General features: G+C 30.8%; 1 protein-coding gene across 1 annotated transcript in view; it reads right to left on the reverse strand.

Moving 5' to 3' along the window:
* Positions 1-6,913: 6,913 nt before the first annotated feature.
* The window catches only part of LOC129915691 (T-cell leukemia homeobox protein 3), a 42,848-nt gene continuing 37,523 nt past the window's right edge, over positions 6,914-12,238 (reverse strand). The window contains exon 4 of the mRNA XM_055995344.1: positions 6,914-7,249. Coding sequence (XP_055851319.1) covers positions 7,045-7,249 — 205 coding nt within the window. The 3' untranslated portion in view covers positions 6,914-7,044. The remainder of the gene's footprint in view (positions 7,250-12,238) is intronic.

Genomic DNA, 12,238 nt, shown 5'->3' on the forward strand with positions numbered 1-12,238 from the left:
ATGAGAAATAAGGTGCCGGTGGCTGCCATTAGTGCCACTCTTCTTTTCCACTCGATTTGTAAAAGATACTCCACCTCAGAGAGGATAATCTTTTCATGTTGTTTTTTTTTTTTTTTTTTTTTTTGTTCTGATCAACTTGGATGCAAGGTGTAGGAGGCCGGCTAATGTGACACGGACGCGCACGGCCCAAACAGCGGCGGCGGCGCTATATGTAATGACGTCAACCTGCCTACCTACCGCATTAAATCTTTTATATCATCTTAGTTCTGTGCCCGAAGTATATCTTTCGTTCTTTCAATTCTCCTCATCTGTGTGGCTGAATGAGTCATTTGAAAGTGGATTGCCTCGCGAAGAGAATGGAGTAGAGGTAAGTAATATAGAAGGATCGAGGACAACTTAAAAAATGATGATATCAAAATTGATCCTAATTGATGGGACCTTTTTATTATTTGTTGTTTTAAAAAGCCGCAGCCGCACCAAACCTGAGCCACACAAGATACAAACTGATGTTCATTGCTTTTTATATAAAAAAATAATGCAATAGGTTTAATGTGGAAGTTGTACCTACTGTCATCACATTTGGTAAGATTGGTTGGTTAATTTTTGTTTCTATTTGTAGACTGTCATTTGTTTAGTAAAAAAAGGGAAGAGAGCTATAATTACAGTGCTTAGTTTCCTGTTTGTTTGTTTATTTTATTCAAGAATTTAAGAAACAGTAGGTAAGTATGATAGAAGGTTTTATTATTTTTAAGGGTTGGTTCTTAATCGATTAAGGGAAGTAATTTTATTTTAATGAACAGACAAACACCATGTGTGTTGCTTTTATTATTTAGAGAAGGAGGCATAGTTTTATATGTAATAAAATACTTTTTACATTGTAAAAGTTGAAGTTTGCAAAAAAAAAAACGCTTCTTATTTCTTGAATATTACACGGTGTAACAATTTCACGTTTTGTAGAGCTAGTCGCACTGACTACGAAACGGTATTTAAAAAGTCCCTAACACCCCCAAAATCTGGATTTAGGGGCAAAAAACGGTTTTTTTTACCTTCACCCATTGAAAAAAATCTAGCTTCGTCAAATTTGTACCCATTTTCGATTTTACAGTTTCTGATAGGAGATAAATATACCTTTTCAACAATGTATAAAACATGTAACTCGGTTAAACAACCTAGAATTTATATGGTGTCAAAGTTCAAAAATTCCATTTTTTTTCGTCATTTACCCAAATTCGACATCATATAAAAGTATATATTTTCAAAACAACATGCTGTTTTAAAAATATATTCTAAAATAATATTTATTTCCAAATCAAACGAGGTATTTTTTATGAAAATCAGTTTAAAATTGGCTTAGAAACAAAAATTTACGATTTCAACCCAGATACAGAAATTCGAACTTTTAGGTATAGAACAAAAATGTTGTTTTGGCACGTAGTAAGATAACTTGGGGGCCAGAATTAAATAATTTTTGTAGAAGAGTTCAATACAAACATTTTTTTCTTTGGGAGGGAGGTCTATCTTAACCCGTTTAGGTGGGAGGGGCAGTTTTCTAAAAAAAAAATTATCAAAATAGAAAAAAATTAATAAAAAACAACGGCAACACTTACAGTAATAAATGATGCTATTTCCGAAAGGCAAAATTGAACATTTAATTCTAATTTTTAAATCAATATATTATAACCAATAGTTTTTGAAATAATCGATTTCAAAGTTAAAAATAGGCGAAAAAATTTGTTTTAAACTAATTTTATACTATTTTTGTCCAGACTGTGAATTTTAATAAAAAAAAAATTAATCACACACAAAACTGCCTCAATTAATTTCTTATCGAACAGTGAAAACTATATGTTTCTATGTCTTCTAGTTTTCGAGAAAATTGAAAAATTATTTTATCAGATTTTTCTTTTTTCAAAATATTTTTTGTTTTTATTTGTTTTTATTTTTCAATTTTCTCGAAAACTAACTCCAGATTTTGGGGGTGTTAGGGACTTTTTAAATACAGTTTCGTAATCAGTGCGACTAGCTCTACAAAACGTGATAGGTCTCCGCCCGCGTATATTTTAAAACCTCATTTTTGTAACACCGTGTTATTACTAATTTGTTGATATCTTAGCGCCCCTTATAGTATAGCTCACCTAAACCCAAATAAAAAAAATTTTAATAAATTGAGTTTTGTGGTGAGACTCATGCATTTTCTGAAAAATTTCTTTAAAACATATTCTGAGGAAAAATTGCAAAAATTATGGATTAAGAATACATTGCGTTTCTTTTGTATTTTTGGGCTCTTTTTCCTTCTGTTCAGTAAAATTGAACATGAGTTAAAAAGTAGTTGATCCGGTTTGAGTTTTTGTTTCAAATTTAATGATGAATTTAAAATTTATTTCCAGTGGTAGCCATGTAAATACGAATATTAAATTTCTATGTCACTAATGTCACATTCTTCTTTAAAAATTAAATTATTATTAACTAAATATAGCTATAACACATTTAAACAAAAGAGCTGATCAGCGAACTTTATTTTTTAATACTTTTTATTCTGCACTTAAAAATATTAATTTAGTGAAGGTATTACAAAAGTATGAGAGAAAGGTCCTATAATTAAAAAGAACTATATTAGAAAATAATAGAATTGATCATTATGTAGGCCAAGTTTTATAGAAAAGTTTTTTTTTTTTGTGAGAAGTACATAAAAAAATATTGATTTAAAATATCAAATGATGCTCACAAAAGTTTAACTGAAAAGAGAAGAAAATCCATAGTTTAAATAGTTTCGGGAACAATATTTAGTTTTAATAGTTGTTTTTTATTTATTTTTTTTTAACTTATGAACATCATTTACAACAGAGCTTTGCAATAGTATATTTTCTTTAAACCTGTAAACCTTAATATCATTTGTATTTTTTGTCATCAGTAAATTAATTTGTACCCAAGGCTTGTCGTCGTTCTGTAACTACCTCCTAACTGGTGTCAGAGGAGTTACTCCAATGGTAAGGGGTCCTTCAATAGCATTTAATAACTCCAAGGATGAGATATTGGCTTTAGCCTTGAATGTGTCAAAGAAGGTCATACAAGGTGTTCATTTAGTAGTTCTGACTATAGCCGGAAAATTTTCCACTCAAACCTAGATCGCTTAGATCGTGTTCATCTCATACGAAACGTAGATAACGATTGTCGTTGCGGTTTTTTTTTTTTTTTTTTTATTAAAGTGACATATTTTGGTCTTTCACGTACGATTCATATTTTTCAACAGGTTTTTTAAGTAGACATTCCTTGTCTTGGAAAGTGCAGCGCCTGAAAAAAAAATTCCTTGTCTTTCCAAATTAAAAAAAGAATCAACAACCGCTGACGCAAGTTTTCGTGGACGTGGGTACTCAACAATTTTCAAAATCCAAAAAACTTATTTTTTTTTAATGTACTGGTGCTTTTCAAAACCACGCAATTGCTTCATTCCTTGTACAAGTGGGATTTAATTTCACATTCAGAGAGTACAAAAACAAACATTTTGTTCGGAATCAGATTTCTACCTTGCATCGGGACGAAGCCCACTTTACTAAAGTGCATTTTGTTTCCAGAAGTAAGAACTTTAGACCCTCAGTGGAATTAGTACCCGGAAACATTTTCCTAGCATCATTCAGTTTCACTTTACAGGTAGTAGGTCCCTACTTTAAGTAAATTTACGAAGAAATTTTGGTACATTCAATATAAGGCGTGTTTTTTCTACAACTCAGTAGCTACTCATTTTTGAAGTTATACTTCTTATGGGAGGGTGGGTATGAAAATTTACTTTTTGACAAGAATGTCAAAGGGATTATGACGCGATCATCCTGGGTAGCAGGGCTGTCGTTTCACCTTTAGAGTAGGCAGTACTTTAGTATTTAAAAATGCAGTACGCCGCAGTACAGCAAACATAAAACATACAACACGTTGCAAGTTACATGTTTCATGTGGCAAGTTTCATGTGGCAAGTTGTATGTGGCAAGTTGCGTGTGGCAAGTTGCATGTGGCAAGTTGCATGTGGCAAGTTGTATGTGGCAAGTTGCGTGTGGCAAGTTACATGTGGCAAGTTACATGTGGCAAGTTGCCAGGGTTGCAAAAAGCTAACATTTCAGCTCAGCTCAAATTTGAGCTAGCTCACTATTGAGCTAGGTACCATGGCTGAAAGTGAGCGCCCCCAACTTCCAACGCCTATATCTCGGAATTTTGAAGAAAATGAAAAAAAATTTTTGTATGCCAAAAGGTAGCGGGGACTCTAACCTACATTTGGGTACAACTCTCATCCCTGTAGGTCCACGCGTTCTCAAACCGGGTAAAAAAAAAAATAGGCACGATTCTGAAAAAAAGGCATAATGTGGCGGTTTAACATGGAAGGCGATTTTTTAAAAATCTGACAATGTGCAAAGCGTAGGCCCATGACACAAGCTATCATTTGGCATCGCTCCCAAAAATTGCTCTCAAGCGGCTTAGCTTCCAGGAGCCTTCTAAGATTCGGGGATTTTTCGAAAACAAATTTTACCCCAACTTTCAAACGCGATTTTCTCGGAATTTAAAAAAAAATCGAAAAACCGGATTATACCACTATCGGGTAGCTGAGGATATAAGCTTTCATATGGCACCACTCCCCTGTCTCTAGATCAAAGCGTTCAGCTCCCAGAAGTTTTTTCGCGCCCCCAACTTCCAACGCCTATATCGCGGAATTTTGAAGAAAATGAAAATTAAATTTTTGATGCCAAAAGGTAGCGGGGACTCTAACCTACATTTGGGTACAACTCCCATCCCTGTAGGTCCACGCGTTCTCAAACCGGGAGAACTTAAAAGTAAAAAAAAAATAGGCACGATTCTGAAAAAAAAGGCATGATGTAGCGGTTTAACATGGAAGGCGATTTTTTAAAAATCTGACAATGTGCAAAGCGTAGGCCCATGACACAAGCTATCATTTGGCATCAATCCCAAAAATTGCTCCCAAGCGGTTTAGCTTCCAGGAGCGTTCAAAGATTCGGGGATTTTTCGAAAAAAAAATTTACCCCAACTTTCAAAAGCGATTTTCTCGGAATTTTGAAAAAAGTCGAAAAACCGGATTGTACCGGAATTTTTTTTTATGATAAAAAAAGAAATATTTTACTAAAAAAATAGAAATATATTTACTATTAAAAAAACCAAGAAAAAAGATCACGAAAAATTATCTGTTTTATTTATAAAAATATCCATGTGTTAAAATAATTCCATTAATAACTAGAACCAAACATCTTAAGCTATGGTGTTTTATAAAAGTTTAAAATATCTTCATATTTCATTATACTTTCCAAATAAAAATCAATGTATCCTCTCACCCATCACAGCTCAGCTCACTTTACCTTTGCTCACCCAACAGCTCAGCTCAGCTCACCGACAGCTCAGCTCACCCAACAGCTCAGCTCAACCATCAGCTCAGCTCACTTTCAGCTCAGCTCAAATGTGCTGAGCTATGGTACAAAGCTCAAAAGTGAGCTAGCTCAAAATTTGAGCTGAGCTTTGAGCTGAGCTGTGAGCTGAGCTCAGCTAACTTTTGAGTTTTGTAGCAACCCTGCAAGTTCCATATTGCTACTACTAGTGCTGAAGCACACACAATTCTCATAAAATTACCTTATCGCACATTTTATGCGCAATTCATTTACTTTCGTTAACCATATACCGTACGTTCTGAACAGCACAACATGAGTAAATTTCACAGAATAAATTGAAAACTACATGGACGCAAGGAGGATGAAAGAATTAATTTATTGTTCACTTGATAAAAATGTAAAAAAACTAAGTGTGGATTAATTACTTAATAATAGAAATTAAAAATATCAAATGATATTCATTTACATACATATACTGAATGAGAAGTATAACTTCAGTCGCGTGTACATGTGTACACACACTCTTTTTTTTTATTTTATTCGAAAAACAATAAAAACAAATACTTACTTGTGTAATTTTTATTATTGTTTTGCGAATAAAATCAAAAATGAGTAGCAACTGAGTAATAGAAAAAACACGCCTATACATTTTTTTTTGGGATTAAAAAAAAAAAAATTAATTAAAATTTATTTTTATTGTGTAAATGAACTGGGGAAAGGCAAAGTTCGTGAAAGTCAAGCTACATAATGTATGCATATCAGTTCATACTTTGTAGCTTCGAAACGCAATCAAGTATTACTTTTAACGTGGTGATTCTAATTTTGAAATTGGAATAAATATGTATGGTCTCATTAATTTCGAAATAAAAAAAAAACTCTTTATGTACCTAAGCGTTTAAAAAGTTATTCAATATGTAAAATTTTCCAACGTAGAATCAGAGGTAACCATTTTACAATAAAAATGCAATTAAGTTCAAATGAATATTTTCTTTTTTATTCAATTTTTTTTTTATGATTGCTTATATCAATAATTCTGTATAACTTATAATTATCTATATTTAATATTATCATACAAGAATTTATGTTTTAATTCTTTTATATAAGAAAATTCAAACTTAAAATGAAAACACATATAAACCATTATATATAAAAATTTAATCAAAAGAACAAAATCACATTTAAACAAAATTATTATAATTAATTTTAATTAGTTAATATTTTTACATTTATAGTAAGTTTTTATTTTATGTTTTATATAAGCTTATTTAAGCTTTTCAATTATTATTTTTAACATTGTCTAAAACTATTTTATATAAGGTAAGTGTTATGATTGTTTGAGATTTTTTATTATATAGCTAATGAAGTTTTGATTATATTTACACACGATAAGCGCTACTTAATTGTTTTATTTAATTTTATTATTATTTTTTTTTTTTTTTATTTTACTACAAATTTTTAAAAATTTAATTCTAAAGACGTTTTTTTTTTTGTCATAATGATACTTTTTTTTGTTTTAAAAATAATAATTATGGTTTTTAATAAATATTTACAAAACAGCGGAATATCTTAAGTTTTCCATATCACAAAATAGGGTGTGTTGATTTTGCTTTGTTTTTTTAAATTTTTTAAAATTTTATTTTCTATAAAGGAAAAACCTTCAATACTATTAGCATCCGGCAGGATGTTGCTCAGCCCAAGGCTGAAGACCATGCAGAGCAGCCAATGGTGCACCATTAACCGTTTGTGAGGGATGCGATTGAATGGGGGCTGGAGGTGGTGGAAAACCTTTACTAATGGCTTCAGCTTGTAATGACATCATTAAACGATTTGCTGCTTGTCGTTCAGCTTCTCGTTCTTCTGCTGTTTGCCTTCTGAAATTAAACAAAAAACAAATATTAATTTTAATTGAAATTCGTTTAAAATATAATAATTAAAACTATAAAAAACTACCGAAAAATCGATATTAAATGCCTCAAAGCCAATCGGACTGTAAAGATTGTAGATATACACAAAAATATAATAACAGTATCATGTTGGTATCCATTAACAATAACAGTTATACGATGGATATGACAACATCTAATTAGAGTTACTGAAATCAGTTATTATTAATAAATCAAGTTTCAACAAAATACCTTCCCAAAGGACTTGCTCATATTCATATGAGTTAGGAGTTTGTGTGTGTGTGTTTATGTGGATCAAGGATAGGTGAGCTATCATCAACCATGTCATCCCCTAAATGATATTGTGGTGATGATAGGGTTTTATGTTATTCAAAGTTTCGCCTATCCCCTTGACAATTTTGCATGATGAGTTGAGTGGTGATGAAAATATCCTGCAGCAAGGTAGTGAAGGATACTCCTCTTCCGTCATTCCCCTTTAAGGGTTAATCGATTGAATATTATTATAGTTTGAGTTCCACCCGCTTATTAAAGGCGCAGTCGCTGTTCGATTGTGAGTCCTCCCATAAAATTTATTTCAAATGTAGATTGTGGTGGAAGTACTTTTTTTCCCCCTTGAATGAGTAAAGTGAGAGAGAGAAGGACATATACAAGGATAGCAGATGAATAAGTTGATATAATCTCCCCCATTTCAGAGACCCCCCTCGATTTAAATGGCCGACATATAACAATGGATCCGCACCATGACTCTGTGTGTATTTTAATCATTCATGTAGGGAAGTTGGGGTTTTTTTTTTGATACTATAGTAGGTAGCTGACGAACATAGGTAAATATAAAGTTCCACCTCATACACACGTAATTGATACTCGTCAGTTTGATTAATAATTCATTGTGTGTTTTGGGTAAAATTAGACGATGAAAATGTAATTTAACTAAAATATATAATCATTTTGAGGAAATTAATATCGCATTTAGTTTTGTTGATTGGATTTAAATGGGAAATCATTTAACCAGATATCCAAGGGATGAGATAACAAATTTGTTTTTATTTCTGTTGATTTGGTTAGTAACGTAGGAAGGTTTTGTTATTATATTGATTTATAAATAATTTATTGTGATTAACATTGTATGCAAATAGTGACCATCATTATTATTAAATAAATTGTTGGATTTTTTTTTAAATGAAAAACAAATTGAGTGTGTCTTAATGATTGGGTTATTATGGATACATGTATCTAATACGTGGTTTTGTATATTGTAACAAGTTATACAAAAAAAAAAAAAGAAATCGTGTGGTTTTTAATCATATTCATGATGGTTTAGCTACCTAATTGATAGAAGTGAAAATTAAAAATTTGTTACAATGTATGAATGGAAAAGTTTTTTAGGAATACATTGTAACAGCAAGCAAAATTTCTCATTACATATGTGATTATTGAAAATATTGTTCCGTTGGGGCTTATCTTTACCTACCATTAATTTAAAGTGGGTATACCTAATATTTTTTGACGTGATAACGTCTTATAAATCGATGAACCATGGCAGCCACCACAAAAAAAGTGACGCCATTTTCTCCCGTTCCACTCTCGCACTTTCGCAGTGCGGCTAAAATTTCAATTCAATATTAAAAATAAACTATTATAGATACAAAAATCTTCTATAGCTTATTTGAAAGATAATAACTTAAACCTTAATCCAAACGAAGGATTTTTAAAAATTCCGTCATTTAATAGGGTAATCAGGGGTAAAACGGAAAGATGAAATTTGAGCTAAAATTTAAACGCGAAGTCGCAGAGAGTTGATATTTTTTTGTTATAGATAGATTAGACTAATTTAAGAATAACTGCATTTAAGAAAAAATTCAAAAAAATTTTGAAACTAAGCTATAACGTTTTGTACACGTGTTAGGGCTATGACAAAATGATGAAGGAAAAAAAATTAAGCGTCTAATACGAATTTTTTTTTAACACTCTGCTTTTCGAAATATGAATTTTTGAAAAACACCTTGTTTTTTAGGGGTATTTTTGGATAGTTTTTGATTTTTAGCTTTTTTTTTGGAGCGTTCAAAAAATCTCAAACTTATAATAGGACATGTAGGTTCGTTCGTAGGAATCGTTTAGTGAGTTTTGACTGAATAACGGAAGAAACAAGTTTTTAAAAAACACGTTTTTTGACCGTTTTTAACCGATTTTCATCGTTTTTCTTTTTATTTTTTTTTCTTTAATAGATACAGGAATAAAGTGTATGGAGTAATGATAGACCATGACCACGACTATATGTGTGCGAATTTCAATCATTTTCGTAAACACAATTTTGAGATAACGGTAAAATAAAATTTTAGAATTCAACAGGTTATAACTTTTGACCAAGTGCAGATAGAGCAGATGAGCATCCTGATACAATTACCTTTCTTTTGGTGTATCATACATAACGGTAGACTAACTACAAGCTGTTAATGTCAATGTTAATTCCAGAAACTTGCGAAAAACCTCAAAACACCAGTGGAGATCTGTTGCCCCCCGAAGAGCCACCATCAGTGTGGGAAGTACCGTAATCTCAGTCTGGAAATTCGACATGGTTGACTTTAAAAAATTCTAACTTCTCTTGTAGGCGTCTTTGAAATGAGATAGATACGTAATATGAAAGGTGAAATAATAAGCTTTGACATGGTATAAATTTTTTTATAGATTTTCAAACAAAAAAATTGATTCCATTGCGTGAGAACATAAAAATAAATGTTTTTTTTTTTGCTTTTTTTAATGAAATTTGATCGAGTTCAAAAAATTCTAGCTCTTTTTGTAGATGTCTCATAGACGTGATCGATATATATATTGAGCTAAGACAATAAGCTTTTAGATAGTATAAAATTTTTTATAGGGTGTTAGGGAAAAAATTGAATTAATGACGTGAGAATATAAAAATTCATGTTTTTTTGCTTTTTTTGATGAAAATGGTTGTTTTCAATAAATTATTTTATACTTTTTGCTCATTGTAAAAATTTAAAAATGGTTTTATTCTTGAGAAGAAATACTTGGCTTTTAAATTGCATAATTTTTTTTGTAAGCTTTTAAAATAAAAAATTAATATAATGAGAAAATAAAAAAGGTTTTTTTTTTAGCTTTTTCTTGTAAATTATGATTGTTTGAAATAAGTAAACTCTTCAATTGACTCATTTTAAACAAAAGCACACAACCTGTTTTCTGACGACGTTATCACGTAAAATCAACGTCCGTAAACCGGCTTTACAGACAACCTCGTTTTTATAATTCGAGATATCCTAAGTCTAAGCTTTTAAAGAAGGTTAAAAGTAGAAGTAATCAAAAACCTAAGCAAAAATGAGTGATGTGCAATCTGACAGAAAGTGAATATCTTTCAAAATTCCCACTTAGTTTCAAGAAACAAGATTGCTTCTTCAACGAAATAAACTGTATAAAAAGCGTCAAAATTTCCTCAAAGTTAAAATGGAATGGCGGATATATTAACCGTTAAGTAGTTAATAATTTCAATATGGCCTATATTAGGGTGCTTCAACACTTACTCTCTAAAATGTTAATGATTGGCAAGAAAAATTATATTCACTGAAATTATAGAAAATTTTGTTTTTTTAACTGAATCTTAGAGTAGTTTCCCATAATATTTCTTTATAGAATTTATTAGCTCAAACCTAAAAAAAGTCCGTAAATTTTGCTGTTATTCGCAAACCAAGCAGTGGACACAGTTCTTTCACTCCTAAAAACATACCTTAAAGATTTTTTCGGTACAATTATTTGCCCCCAAATCGTTTTTTTTTGTCTTCTTTGACTAAATGGACAACTTATTTATTTTAAAGGTAAATTTATTTATTTTAAAGATGATATATTTCAGTTTTCAGTACCTACTAGTTCCTACTTCTTTTTCTATCACAAATTTTTTTATGGATTTATTTGTTCTTTTTTTTATTGATAAATAAAACACTGTACGTTGTCTCATACTTTTAAAGAGTTTTTGCTGAATTCCAAAGATTGATATAAAATGATATAATCGCGAAGCGTGTTAAAAACGGCACTTAAAATGAAAATAAAAAACGTTTACAAAGGGACACCAGAAACCTGTTAAGAAATTTTTTCCAATTTTTTCTCCCAAATAGAAACCAATCCTTTTTAAATAACCATAATTGCGTCTTTTGTATGTGACTGAAGAATATGAGAACTTATCTAATAGTTTTCGGTTAACAGCCTTCTGGGAGGGAATTTCGTCTGCTATGCAGAAACGATAAAATTGTAGGTGGTCTAAACCGTTTGGTTATGTCGTGCTATATAACTAAATTAAAAAGAAGCTGAAACAACCTAACATCCTCTTCACTCTTACTCTGCTAATCTTTTATGTCAGGACAATTAGGTGGCAATCAGTATGTTCTTTAAGTGCGTTGTCTTAAGTCAACATAATTAATAACAGGCTGGTGACATCGTTATGCAAGATAATAACACTTATTTTGTTAGATAAACGTTAAAAAGATTTTTCTTTTTTATTTAATATTCAAAAAGATTTTAACATAATACATATAAACTATTCTATAGCTATATTAATATTGCTCTTAAATATTTTTCTCTTTAATAAATAAAAATGATAAGAAAAACTGCAACTAACGTACTCATTCGTTTATTTATTTTTATTGTTTTCTTATATGGTCACCATAAAAATGGCCGACGGAACTTTTTTTGTGTCGCCATCATAATCATAAAATAATAAAATGAACCTACCTACAAAACATTGTCATTTTATTTTAATTATACCAAGCTCATTATCTACCTACTCGTGTAGGAAAGTCATCAAATTGAGTGAGCATATGAATAGAATATGACAAGCATGCTCTAGTCACTATAATAGTCAGTCATATCATTATGCAAGCACGCAAGGCATCTAATTATATTCAACGATGATGGCTACAACAACTTTATACATAGCGTATATAATGATCA

This window comes from Episyrphus balteatus, chromosome 3, assembly GCF_945859705.1.
Source record: "Episyrphus balteatus chromosome 3, idEpiBalt1.1, whole genome shotgun sequence".
Taxonomy (NCBI): Eukaryota; Metazoa; Arthropoda; class Insecta; order Diptera; family Syrphidae; genus Episyrphus; species Episyrphus balteatus.